We start from the raw sequence: 14,364 nt of genomic DNA on the forward strand, positions 1-14,364 counted from the left end.
ATGAGTATGATGACAGGCAGACGAGTATGATGACAGGCTGGTGAGTATGATGACAGGCAGATGAGTATGATGACAGGCAGATGCTGTTCCTTCATCAACCAAACAGTTACACAGACGGATATAGATTTACAACACGATAAACAGAGGACACACAATTCAATAAAGTTTAGTTTGAATATTTTTCCCAATTCATTGTAAACTTTTCACCTCAACAAAATTCATTCAACACAACCGTAAAATGAAAGGTAACATGCTGTTGTTTGTAAATGGACTCAATTCCCATGTGATACTTCTAGACTTTATTCTGACAATTTAAAAAGTAAGTGGGAGACAGAGGGGTCAGTGTGTTACATGGGCCAGTCAATCAGCCAGTCAGCCAACCAGTCAATCAGTCAGTCAGCCAACCAGTCAATCAGTCATTTAGTCAGCCAACCAGTCAGCCAGTCATTTAGTCAGCCAACCAGTCAGCCAGTCATTTAGTCAGACAGACAGTCAGCCAGTCATTTAGTCAGACAGACAGTCAGCCAGTCATTTAGTCAGTCAGCCAGCCAGCCAGTCATTTAGACATTCAACCAGTCAGCCAGCCAGTCAGTCAACCAGCCAGTCATTTAGTCACAGTCAACCAGACAGCCAGCCAGTCAACCAACCAGCCAGCCAACCAGACAGTCAGCAATTTAGTCAGTCATACAGTCAGCCAGCCAGTCAGTCATTCATTTAGTCATACAGTGAGTCAGCCAGCCAGTCATTCATTTAGACAGTCAACCAGACAGCCAGCCATTCAGTCAACCAACCAGTCAGTCATTTAGTCATACAGTGAGTCAGCCAGCCAGTCAGCCAGATCACCTGTCTCTGAGTCTGGCCAGTTCTGTCTTCAGGTGGACCTCACAGGCCTGGGCAGAGTGGAGCTTGGTGGTAGTGTTCTCTAGGTCCTGTCTGAGTAGCTGTAGTCCTGTAGCACCTCTCCCCTGGGCTCCTAGACACTCCTCTAGAGACTGTATGAGGTGTTCTTTAGCCTGCAGGGTCTTGGTCAGCTTGGACAGGTCATTACAGAGCTGCTGCTGCCCTTCCTTCTCCTCTGCCAGCACCTGCAGGGGGGAGCAGAGTGAACACACAGTCTATGAATCAGTCTATAACACCAAACCCACAGTCTATAACCCAGTCTATGAATCAGTCTATAACACCAAACCCACTGTCTATAACCCAGTCTATGAATCAGTCTATAACACCAAACCCACTGTCTATAACCCACAGTCTATGAATCAGTCTATAACACCAAACCCACTGTCTATAACCCAGTCTATGAATCAGTCTATAACACCAAACCCACTGTCTATAACCCAGTCTATGAATCAGTCTATAACACCAAACCCACTGTCTATAACCCACAGTCTATGAATCAGTCTATAACACCAAACCCACTGTCTATAACCCAGTCTATGAATCAGTCTAAAACACCAAACCCACTGTCTATAACCCACAGTCTATGAATCAGTCTATAACACCAAACCCACTGTCTATAACCCAGTCTATGAATCAGTCTATAACACCAAACCCACTGTCTATAACCCACAGTCTATGAATCAGTCTATAACACCAAACCCACTGTCTATAACCCACAGTCTATGAATCAGTCTATAACACCAAACCCACTATCTATAACACAGTCTATGAATCAGTCTATAACACCAAACCCACAGTCTATAACCCAGTCTATGAATCAGTCTATAACACCAAACCCACTGTCTATAACCCACAGTCTATGAATCAGTCTATAACACCAAACCCACTGTCTATAACCCAGTCTATGAATCAGTCTATAACACCAAAATCACTGTCTATAACACACAGTCTATGAATCAGTCTATAACACCAAACCCACTGTCTATAACCCACAGTCTATGAATCAGTATATAACACCAAACCCACAGTCTATAACCCAGTCTATAACAACAAACCCACTGTCTATAACCCACAATCTATGAATCAGTCTATAACACCAAACCCACAGTCTATAACCCAGTCTATGAATCAGTCTATAACACCAAACCCACTGTCTATAACCCACAGTCTATGAATCAGTATATAACACCAAACCCACAGTCTATAACCCAGTCTATAACAACAAACCCACTGTCTATAACCCACAGTCTATGAATCAGTCTATAACACCAAACCCACAGTCTATAACCCAGTCTATGAATCAGTCTATAACACCAAACCCACTGTCTATAACCCACAGTCTATGAATCAGTCTATAACACCAAACCCACAGTCTATAACCCAGTCTATGAATCAGTCTATAACACCAAACCCACTGTCTATAACCCACAGTCTATGAATCAGTCTATAACACCAAACCCACTGTCTATAACCCACAGTCTATTAATCAGTATATAACACCAAACCCACAGTCTATAACCCAGTCTATAACACCAAACCCACTGTCTATAACCCACAGTCTATGAATCAGTCTATAACACCAAACCCACTGTCTATAACCCACAGTCTATGAATCAGTCTATAACACCAAACCCACAGTCTATAACCCAGTCTATGAATCAGTCTATAACACCAAACCCACTGTCTATAACCCACAGTCTATGAATCAGTTTATAACACCAAACCCACTATCTATAACCCACAGTCTATGAATCAGTCTATAACACCAAACCCACTGTCTATAACACACAGTCTATGAATCAGTCTATAACACCAAACCCACAGTCTATAACCCAGTCTATAACACCAAACCCACTGTCTATAACCCACAGTCTATGAATCAGTCTATAACACCAAACCCACTGTCTATAACCCAGTCTATGAATCAGTCTATAACACCAAACCCACTGTCTATAACCCACAGTCTATGAATCAGTCTATAACACCAAACCCACTGTCTATAACCCACAGTCTATGAATCAGTCTATAACACCAAACCCACAGTCTATAACCCAGTCTATGAATCAGTCTATAACACCAAACCCACTGTCTATAACCCACAGTCTATGAATCAGTCTATAACACCAAACCCACTGTCTATAACCCACAGTCTATGAATCAGTCTATAACACCAAACCCACTGTCTATAACCCAGTCTATGAATCAGTCTATAACACCAAACCCACTGTCTATAACACACAGTCTATGAATCAGTCTATAACACCAAACCCACAGTCTATAACCCAGTCTATAACACCAAACCCACTGTCTATAACCCACAGTCTATGAATCAGTCTATAACACCAAACCCACTGTCTATAACCCAGTCTATGAATCAGTCTATAACACCAAACCCACTGTCTATAACCCACAGTCTATGAATCAGTCTATAACACCAAACCCACTGTCTATAACCCACAGTCTATGAATCAGTCTATAACACCAAACCCACAGTCTATAACCCAGTCTATGAATCAGTCTATAACACCAAACCCACTGTCTATAACCCACAGTCTATGAATCAGTCTATAACACCAAACCCACTGTCTATAACCCACAGTCTATGAATCAGTCTATAACACCAAACCCACTGTCTATAACCCAGTCTATGAATCAGTCTATAACACCAAACCCACTGTCTATAACCCACAGTCTATGAATCAGTCTATAACACCAAACCCACTGTCTATAACCCACAGTCTATGAATCAGTCTATAACACCAAACCCACTGTCTATAACCCAGTCTATGAATCAGTCTATAACACCAAACCCACTGTCTATAACCCACAGTCTATGAATCAGTCTATAACACCAAACCCACTGTCTATAACCCAGTCTATGAATCAGTCTATAACACCAAACCCACTGTCTATAACCCAGTCTATGAATCAGTCTATAACACCAAACCCACTGTCTATAACCCAGTCTATGAATCAGTCTACAACACCAAACCCACAGTCTATGAATCAGTATATAACACCAAACCCACTGTCTATAACCCAGTCTATGAATCAGTCTATAACAACAAAACACACAGTCTATGAATCAGTCTATAACACCAAACCCACTGTCTATAACCCCATCTATGAATCAGTCTATAACACCAAACCCACTGTCTATAACCCAGTCTATGAATCAGTCTATAACACCAAACCCACTGTCTATAACCCAGTCTATGAATCAGTCTATAACACCAAACCCACTGTCTATAACCCAGTCTATGAATCAGTTTATAACACCAAACCGACAGACTATGAATCAGTCTATAACACCAAACCCACTGTCTATGAATCAGTCTATAACACCAAACCCACTGTCTATAACCCAGTCTATGAATCCGTCTATAACACCAAACCCACAGTCTATGAATCAGTCTATAACACCAAACCCACTGTCTATAACCCAGTCTATGAATCAGTCTATAACACCAAACCCACTGTCTATAACCCAGTCTATGAATCAGTCTATAACACCAAACCCACTGTCTATAACCCAGTCTATGAATCAGTCTATAACACCAAACCCACTGTCTATAACCCACAGTCTATGAATCAGTCTATAACACCAAACCCACTGTCTATAACCCAGTCTATGAATCAGTTTATAACACCAAACCCACTGTCTATAACACAGTCTATGAATCAGTCTATAACACCAAACCCACAGTCTATGAATCAGTCTATAACACCAAACCCACTGTCTATAACCCACAGTCTATGAATCCGTCTATAACACCAAACCCACAGTCTATGAATCAGTCTATAACACCAAACCCACTGTCTATAACCCAGTCTATGAATCAGTCTATAACACCAAACCCACTGTCTATAACCCAGTCTATGAATCCGTCTATAACACCAAACCCACAGTCTATGAATCAGTCTATAACACCAAACCCACTGTCTATAACCCCCAGTCTATGAATCAGTCTATAACACCAAACCCACTGTCTATAACCCACAGTCTATGAATCAGTCTATAACACCAAACCCACTGTCTATAACCCAGTCTATGAATCAGTCTATAACACCAAACCCACTGTCTATAACCCACAGTCTATGAATCAGTCTATAACACCAAACCCACTGTCTATAACCCCCAGTCTATGAATCAGTCTATAACACCAAACCCACTGTCTATAACCCCCAGTCTATGAATCAGTCTATAACACCAAACCCACTGTCTATAACCCACAGTCTATGAATCAGTCTATAACACCAAACCCACTGTCTATAACCCAGTCTATGAATCAGTCTATAACACCAAACCCACTGTCTATAACCCAGTCTATGAATCAGTCTATAACACCAAACCCACTGTCTATAACCCACAGTCTATGAATCAGTCTATAACACCAAACCCACTGTCTATAACCCGCAGTCTATGAATCCGTCTATAACACCAAACCCACAGTCTATGAATCAGTCTATAACACCAAACCCACTGTCTATAACCCAGTCTATGAATCAGTCTATAACACCAAACCCACTGTCTATAACCCAGTCTATGAATCAGTCTATAACACCAAACCCACTGTCTATAACCCAGTCTATGAATCAGTCTATAACACCAAACCCACTGTCTATAACCCAGTCTATGAATCAGTCTATAACACCAAACCCACTGTCTATGAATCAGTCTATAACACCAAACCCACTGTCTATAACCCAGTCTATGAATCAGTCTATAACACCAAACCCACTGTCTATAACCCAGTTTATGAATCAGTCTATAACACCAAACCCACTGTCTATAACCCAGTCTATGAATCAGTCTATAACACCAAACCCACTGTCTATAACACAGTCTATGAATCAGTCTATAACACCAAACCCACTGTCTATAACCCAGTCTATGAATCAGTCTATAACACCAAACCCACTGTCTATAACCCACAGTCTATGAATCAGTCTATAACACCAAACCCACTGTCTATAACCCACAGTCTATGAATCAGTCTATAACACCAAACCCACTGTCTATAACCCACAGTCTATGAATCAGTCTATAACACCAAACCCACTGTCTATAACCCAGTCTATGAATCAGTCTATAACACCAAACCCACTGTCTATAACCCAGTCTATGAATCAGTCTATAACACCAAACCCACTGTCTATGAATCAGTCTATAACACCAAACCCACTGTCTATAACCCCCAGTCTATGAATCAGTCTATAACACCAAACCCACTGTCTATAACCCAGTCTATGAATCAGTCTATAACACCAAACCCACTGTCTATAACCCAGTCTATTACCATGTTTTGTTCAATCACACCAATCAACATTCTCTTTGGCTTACTACAACAGTGCATTTCACACCACTGTCTCATCTCATCGTCTATTCCTGACTGGAACATTAAACTCTGCCAATCGCAGAGACATGCACCTGGCTGGCACTGACTGTCTACTCCAATGGACACTGCCAAGAAAACGGTCAGTCTCAGGTCTGCCAACAGGCACTGGGTTGCCCCTCCCTCCTCTCTCTCTCTCTCCTGGTTCCTACCTACCGTGCGTCTCCCTCTCTCCCTCCCTCCTCTCTCTCTCCCTCCCTCTCTCTCTCTCTCCCTCCCTCCCTCCCTCCCTCCCTCCCTCTCCCTCTCTCTCCCTCCCTCCCTCCCTCTCCCTCCCTCTCTCCCACTCCCTCCCTCTCTCCCACTCCCTCCCTCCCGCCTCCTCTCTCCTCCAGGTTCCTACATGCTGCTCCCTCCTGGGCTCTCCCCCCAGCTGCTCCTGGAGGTGTCTGAGTCGTTCCAGTTCAAGCTCCTGGGAGTGCAGTGTATCCTGGGCCCTCTCCAGCTGACCCCTCAGCCTCTGCAGATCTGCCCGCCCTACACTCCCTCCTCCTGGGTCCTGCAGCCACGCTGCTCCCTGGGACTGGAGGGGGGGGTACAGCAGAGTCAGCACACTGTCTGTGTAGCTCATTTCAACTGATTTTGAAAGTGGGGGGAGGTCATTTTCCTATGAAGTCTTAAGGCTCCTTAGTTCTAATGTCAACAGTAGTCTTCAGTGTTCATACATGTAGAATAAAAGTAAATGTATTGTTGAGACAGGTGATGATAGAAGATTAATCAGCTTGTAAATTGTTTATGTAAAACTAACTGTCCAACATACAGTAAATAGTCAAGTCCCTGGTTGCTAGTTACCTTCATATTAGTGAACTGCTCTGCCAGACCCTTCCTCTGGGCCTCCAGGGAAGACACCTGCTTCTGGTACTGGATCCTCTGGTGCTCCCACTCTGCTGACCGCTGACGGAACTCCTGATGAACACAACACAGAGGTCAGGGGTCAACACAACACAGAGGTCAGGGGTCAACACAACACAGAGGTCAGGGGTGAACACAACAGAGGTCAGGGGTCAACACAACACAGAGGTCAGGGGTGAACACAACAGAGGTCAGGGGTGAACACAACACAGAGGTCAGGGGTGAACACAACACAGAGGTCAGGGATGAACACACAGCTAGGGACCAGCAGAGGGCGCCAAAAGGCACATCCGGGGCAATATGCATCAAGCATCTCAAAGTAGGAGTGCTGATCTGGGATCAGGTCCTTCTTGTCCATATAATATTATTCATTAGAATCTAAAAAGGTCAAACTGATCTTCGATGAGCACTCCTACTCTGACAAAATGTATACATTCTGTACGTCCCCAGGAGTTGTCCAGGAGCACCAGCAACACTGGTTGGTCCATAGCTTCTGAGAGTAGAACCACACCATACCTCTATCTTTCCATTGAGGCGGGTCACCTCTGTCCTGTCCTCCTCTCGGCTCTTTGCTCCTTCACGAGACTCCTTCAGCTGTTTGCTCTGGAGCTTCTGGTAGCTGCGCTTCAGCTTAGACAACTGGAGGGAGGGAGAGAGGGAGAGAGGGAGAGAGGGAGAGAGGGAGGGAGGGAGAGAGGGAGAGAGGGAGAGAGGGAGAGAGGGAGAGAGGGAGAGAGGGAGAGAGGGAGAGAGGGAGAGAGGGAGGGAGGGAGAGAGGGAGGGAGGGAGAGAGGGAGAGAGGAGAGAGGGAGAGAGGGAGAGAGGGAGAGAGGGAGAGAGGGAGAGAGGAGAGAGGAGAGAGGAGAGAGGGAGAGAGGGAGAGAGGGAGAGAGGGAGAGTGGGAGAGTGGGAGAGAGGGAGGGAGGGAGAGAGGGAAAGAGGGAGGGAGGGAGAGAGGGAGAGAGGGAGAGAGGGAGAGAGGGAGAGAGGGAGAGAGGGAGAGAGGGAGAGAGGGAGGGAGGGAGGGAGGGAGAGAGGGAAAGAGGGAGGGAGGGAGAGAGGGAGAGAGGGAGAGAGGAGAGAGGGAGGGAGGGAGAGAGGGAGAGAGGAGAGAGGGAGAGAGGGAGAGAGGGAGAGACATGGGAATGATGCAGCCCTCTGTACACACTAGACTACACTGACTTTCCCCCTTACTTACTGAGCATATGGAAAATGACTATTATTGGTGCTCTAATCTCTAGTAAACACTGACAGACTGACAGATAGGCAGGCAGACAGATAGGCAGACAGACAGACAGACTGACAGATAGGTAGGCAGACAGACTGACAGATAGGTAGGCAGACAGACTGACAGATGGGTAGGCAGACAGACTGACAGATGGGTAGGCAGACAGACTGACAGATGGGTAGGCAGACAGATAGGTAGACAGACTGACAGTTAGCTCGGCAGACAGACTGACAGATAGGTCGGCAGACAGACTGACAGATAGGTCGGCAGACAGACTGACAGATAGGTAGGCAGACAGACTGACAGATAGGTAGGCAGACTGACAGGTAGGCAGGCAGACGGACAGGTAGGTAGGCAGACGGACAGATAGGTAGGCAGACTGACATATAGTTAGGCAGGCAGACTGACAGATAGGTAGGCAGGCAGACTGACAGATAGGTAGGCAGGCAGACTGATTGACAGGTAGGCAGACAGACTGACAGATAGGTAGGCAGACTGACAGATAGGTAGGCAGACTGACAGACCGACATGGTCTGTGTGTCACTAAAGCGTTCACTAACGTACCTCATCTTTAACATGCTGCAGTTGTTCCTCATATTTAATGACCAGCTCTTGCTTCCCTGTCTGGACCTCATCTAGCTGCTTGCGGAGCAACGCCACCTGTGGCAGGGAAACATACAGTAAGGGCTAGTGTCAAGAGAACTGGTAGGCAGGCTGCATTCACAGCTACAAACACACTGTCATGCAGAAATGCATGTTTAATTCAAACAAACTTTCGTAGTCATAGAATTGTTCCAATGTTGCGTCTGATGCATGGAACGCATCTCTAGTGTGAGTTCTCACCAACAACTTGACAGCCGTTCATTCCATTAGTGTGTTTCATTTGGAAGATTATCATTCAAATTCGGTTTTAGGCCCCACGCTTTTAGTTGATGGAGACTGACGTAAAGCTGAACGCTCACATTACATGCAGCAGAAAAGCTTTCCTCACACATAGGGTTGCAAAAAATCTGAAAACTTTCCCAAAATGAGCAGGTTTTCCAGAAATCCTGTTTGAAGGATTACAGTGTTTTTTCTTGCTTATTCCTTCCTGATTCCAGGATTTCTAGAAAACTGGAAAATGTGGGGAAAGTGAACAGAGTTTTGCAACCCTACTTACACATAGCCTCTCAGCCTAGTTCACCTTCACCTTCATCATCGCTTTCTCCACTACCACTTTCAACATCCGACAGCCAGTGTTCTGTAGCTTTAACAGGGAATCTATAGCCACTGTCACTTTGTACATCTTCCACACGGTATAAAAAGACAAGGAGTGAGACATCAGGAGTTAAAACAGAGATGATATACAGTGCCTTTCAGAAAGTGTTCACACCCCTTGACTTTTTCCACACTGTGTTGTGTTACAGCCTGAATTTAAAATGGATTCAATTGAGATTTTATGTCACTGGCCTACACACAATACCCCATAAAGTGAAATAATGTTTTTCGAAATGTTTACAAATTAATAAAAAATGAAAAGCTGAAATGTCTTGATGAAAAGCTGAAATGTCTTGAGTCAATACAGTAAGTATTCAACCCCTTTGTTATGGCAAGCCTAAATAAGTTCAGGAGTAAAAATTTGCTTAACAAGTCACATAATAAGTTTCATGGCCAATAATAATGTTTAACATGATTTTTGAATGACTACCTCATCTCTGTACCCCACACATATAATTATCTGTAATGCCCCTCAGTCGAGCAGTGAATTTCAACCACAGATTAAACCACAAAGACCAGGGAGGTTTTCCAATGCCTCACAAAGAAGGACACCTATTGGTAGATGGGTAAAAATAAAAAATAAAGCAGACATTGAGTATCCCTTTGTGATTGAATCCGTGTTTGAAATTCACTGATCGACTGAGAGTCCATGCACCTTATTACGTGACTTGCTAAGCACATTTTTACTCCTGAATTTATTTAGGCTTGCCATAACAAGGGGTTGAATACTTATTGACTCAAGATATTGTAAATACATTTAAAAACTAATTCCACTTTGACATTATGGGTTATTGTGTGTAGAACAGTGACAAAAAAAAACCTCAATTTAATCCATTTTAAATTTTGGCTGTAACAACAAAATGTGGAAAAATGTGAGGCAGTAGGTAGCTTAGTGGTTAAGAGCGTTGTGCCAGTAACCGAAAGGTCGCTGGTTCTAATCCCCGAGCCGACTAAAGGGGTGTGAATACTTTCTGAATGCACTAGAGGAACAATGGTTACATATTGAAGATGCGCGCGCTCATCCTTACAATCTTTTCACGTGTCTACTTTTAAAGGATAAAGCTAAGAACATGAACAACTTCATAGTTAACAACACTATAACGATATGGAAGAAAATGAAACGTATTCTACAAGAACCAATATCACTCCCTGAAAACACAACCCTATGGAACAATCCTTGGATAGCTTTTCAGAATTCACCGATAAATTGGTCCACATAGAAACCGTAAATGACTTGGTAATAGGAAATATTTATATTTCCATTACAGAATTAAAAAGCTATTTTGGACTGACCAATGTAGATATTTGCAACTTAAACACTTCATATCACAAAATGTATATTTGAAATCTTTTAGACATCAGAGCAACCTTGAGGGAATCTTATTTTAGTCAGAAAATGATGTTCATATAATAGGTAAGACATACCAAACCTTGCAGAGAGCCGATCCAACTGACAATCTCTTAGAAAAAATGGTATAAACTATTGGAACAAAGATTGATATTGGCACAAGATGGAGGGAGTGTTGGGACAGAACTAATGAAATTACAGTTAATTAAAATGTACGCTTAATCCAATATAAAGTAATGTACAGAACATGCACTGAGTTTACAAAACATTAGGAACACCTGCTCTTTCCTTTGACAGACTGACCAGGTGAATCCAGGTGAAAGCTATGATCCCTTATTGATGTCACCTGTTCAATCCACTTCAATCAGTGTAGATGAAGGGGGAGGAGACGGGTTAAAGAAGGATTTTTTAAAGCCTTGAGACAATTTCAATCGAACGCTGCTAGCACCCGCCCACCCGACTAGAATCACCACTCTCGACGGGTCTGACCTAGAGTATGTGGACAACTACAAATATCTAGGTGTCTGGTTAGACTGTAAACTCAACTTCCAGACTCACATAAAGAATCTCCAATCCAAAGTTAAATCTAGAATCGGCTTCCTATTTCGCAACAAAGCCTCCTTCACTCATGCTGCCAAACATGCCCTCGTAAAACTGACTATCCTACCGATCCTTGACTTCGGCGATGTCATTTACAAAATAGCCTCCAACACTCTACTCAGCAAATTGGATGTAGTCTATCACAGTGCCATCCGTTTTGTCTCCAAAGCCCCATACACTACCCACCACTGTGACCTGTACGCTCTTGTTGGCTGGTCCTCACTACATGTTCGTCAGTCAAACCCACTGGCTCCAGGCCATCTATAAATCACTGCTAGGCAAATCCCCGCCTTATCTTAGCTCATTGGTCACCATAGCAGCACCCACCCGCAGTCTGCGCTCCAGCAGGTATATCTCACTGGTCATTCCCAAAGCCAACACCTCCTTTGGCCGCCATTCCTTCCAGTTCTCTGCTGCCAATGACTGGAACGAATTGCAAAAATCTCTGAAGCTGGAGACTCTTATCTCCCCCAATAACTTTAAGCATCAGTTGTCAGAGCACCTTACCGATCACTGCACCTGTACACAGCCCATCTGAAATTAGCCCACCCAACTACCTCATCCCTATATTGTTATTTAATTTGCTCTTTTGCACCCCAGTATCTCTATTTGCACATAATCTCTTGCACATGTAGCATTCCAGTGTTAATACTATTGTAATTATTCTGCACTATAGCCTATTTATTGCCTTACCTCCATAACTTGCTACATTTGCACACACTGTATATATATTTTCTGTTGTATTTCTGACTTTATGTTTTTTTTTTACCCCATATGTAACTCTGTGTTGTTTTTATTGCACTACTTTGCTTTATCTTGGCCAGGTCGCAGTTGTAAATGAGAACCTGTTCTCAACTGGCTTACCTGGTTAAATAAAGGTGAAATAAAAAAATAAAAATAAAAATTGAAACATGGATTGTGTATGTGTGCCATTCAGAGGGTGAATGGGCAAGACAAAAGATTTGAACGGGGCATGGTAGTAGGTGCCAGGCGCACCGGTTTGTGTCAAGAACTGCAACGTTGCTGGGTTTTTCACGCTCAACAGTTTCCTGTGTGTATGAACAATGGTCCATCACCCAAAGGACATCCAGCTAACTTGACACAACCATGGGAAGCATTGGAGTCAACATTGGCCAGCATCCCTGTGGAACGCTTTCGACACCCTGTAGAGTCCATGCCCCCAACGAATTGAGGCTGTTCTGAGGGCAAAAGGGGGGGGGGGTGCAACTCAATATTAAGAAGGTGTTCCTAATGTTTGGTATACTCAGTGTATTATACAAGTCTTGTCTTAAGTGTAAAACTAACAATGACTCAATAATCCATGCATTCTGGGAACGCTATAATGTCCAAAAGTTATGGGCGGAGTTAGAAACTTGGCTATCAGAAGTATTACAATGTAAATTCACTTTGAATCCGTCTGTCTGCATATTTTTCAAGATGTGGCATATGAGGGTGCAGTGAGACACCCGATGGGTTAGACAATACTTTTCTTGTCAATCCTCTTGAAAAAACGTATATACTTAAAAACTGGAAATTAACCAATCGTCCATCGTTAACTAAATGGAAAGATCAAATGCTTTATTATCTAAATGTTCAAAGTGGCGGGCAACAGAGAGAAACAAGACAGTGCAGTTTAAGGCCATCTGGCGAAGAGTGACGCGGGCGCTGGAGATGGGGGTGTGGCCACGTGTGACGTCATTGATGTTTGTCTGCCTTTGTATAATGTAGTTTGTATGTGTTTTGTATTGTTGAAAATAAATAATAATCTTCACAACAACAAAAATATATCTATGCACAACTGTACCTCTGAGTTCCTTTGGTCTATGAGGTTTCTGGCTGAGAGGAGCTCCTCTTCTCCGTTGTGCAGACGCAGCTCCATGGCATGGATCTCTGCCTCCCACTCGGTCTTCTTACAGTTCACCATGATGTCTATCTGTCTCATCAGCTCCTGCAGCTCGGGCTCACAGGACGTCAGGACAGAGCTGGAAGGGTGGAGCGGGACAACATTTAGTATCTGAAATGCTGAGGTCTTTAAAAAATAATATCTTCAATGCGTAGCTACTCCTATTAGAACTAAAAGGTAGCTCCTAGTGTCTGATCTCACCTCACGTCATGGTCTTGCAGAGATCCCAAAAAGGCATCCATCTCGAGTAATTGGCTTCTAACCGGCATCCACTTAGCTACATGGTCTCTGTAAATAAAACAAATAATGTATGACTCATGATTAGGACTGGGAAGCTACTTTTGAAATTCACTTAAATGAGCGAAAGTTCGATAGCTAACAGTTAGTTAGCCAGCAGTCCATCATCACCACTGTGTGCAGAGAGGTCACCAGAACAAGCTTTGATCATGCAGACCTCTACGCCAGCTTACCAACAAGATTGTATGGAATGTATTGATTGTCAGCTAGCTAGCTTGCCAAACAATGCAGTTAGTTGTACTAGTTAGCTAGCTAAGTAATCAAGGACAGGATAACATTACATTAGCTTGTTAGCTACTAACGAGCTAGCAACTTGGTTAGCTAGCTAACTGTTGATAACAAAGCTAGAGACACTTAACTAGCTATGAATTTTACGTGTATGCGTAGTCAAACATCCATGTAAATAAGAGATTACATTAATTTGCTGAAGCGTACACATTTACAATGAGATAATCAATATTCTACTCACACGAATAGCAAGGCCTCGTAGATAGCGGCTAGTGAGCTCTAGCTAACAACTGTTGTGTTTACAGTTCGAGAGCCCGTTTCCCCGCAGGGCATTCTGGGATATAACAACTTCTGT

General features: G+C 43.4%; 1 protein-coding gene across 2 annotated transcripts in view; it reads right to left on the reverse strand.

Annotated features, from left to right (window-relative positions):
- The window catches only part of cep63 (centrosomal protein 63), a 31,034-nt gene that overhangs the window by 16,330 nt on the left and 340 nt on the right, over nt 1–14,364 (reverse strand). Inside the window, exons 1-9 of one of the 2 annotated variants that reach the window (XM_041845209.2) lie at nt 14,251–14,364; nt 13,686–13,772; nt 13,386–13,563; nt 9,566–9,661; nt 8,941–9,036; nt 7,665–7,787; nt 7,089–7,202; nt 6,640–6,819; nt 844–1,085 (exon numbers count right to left, since the gene is read on the reverse strand). The exon at nt 14,251–14,364 is cut by the window's right edge and continues 340 nt beyond it. In XM_041845209.2, coding sequence (XP_041701143.2) covers nt 844–1,085; nt 6,640–6,819; nt 7,089–7,202; nt 7,665–7,787; nt 8,941–9,036; nt 9,566–9,661; nt 13,386–13,563; nt 13,686–13,753 — 1,097 coding nt within the window. In that variant the 5' untranslated portion in view covers nt 13,754–13,772; nt 14,251–14,364. The remainder of the gene's footprint in view (nt 1–843; nt 1,086–6,639; nt 6,820–7,088; nt 7,203–7,664; nt 7,788–8,940; nt 9,037–9,565; nt 9,662–13,385; nt 13,564–13,685; nt 13,773–14,250) is intronic. The other variant, XM_045223497.1, reaches the window with a different exon arrangement.

Source organism: Coregonus clupeaformis, chromosome 11 (assembly GCF_020615455.1).
Source record: "Coregonus clupeaformis isolate EN_2021a chromosome 11, ASM2061545v1, whole genome shotgun sequence".
In the NCBI taxonomy this organism is placed as follows: domain Eukaryota; kingdom Metazoa; phylum Chordata; class Actinopteri; order Salmoniformes; family Salmonidae; genus Coregonus; species Coregonus clupeaformis.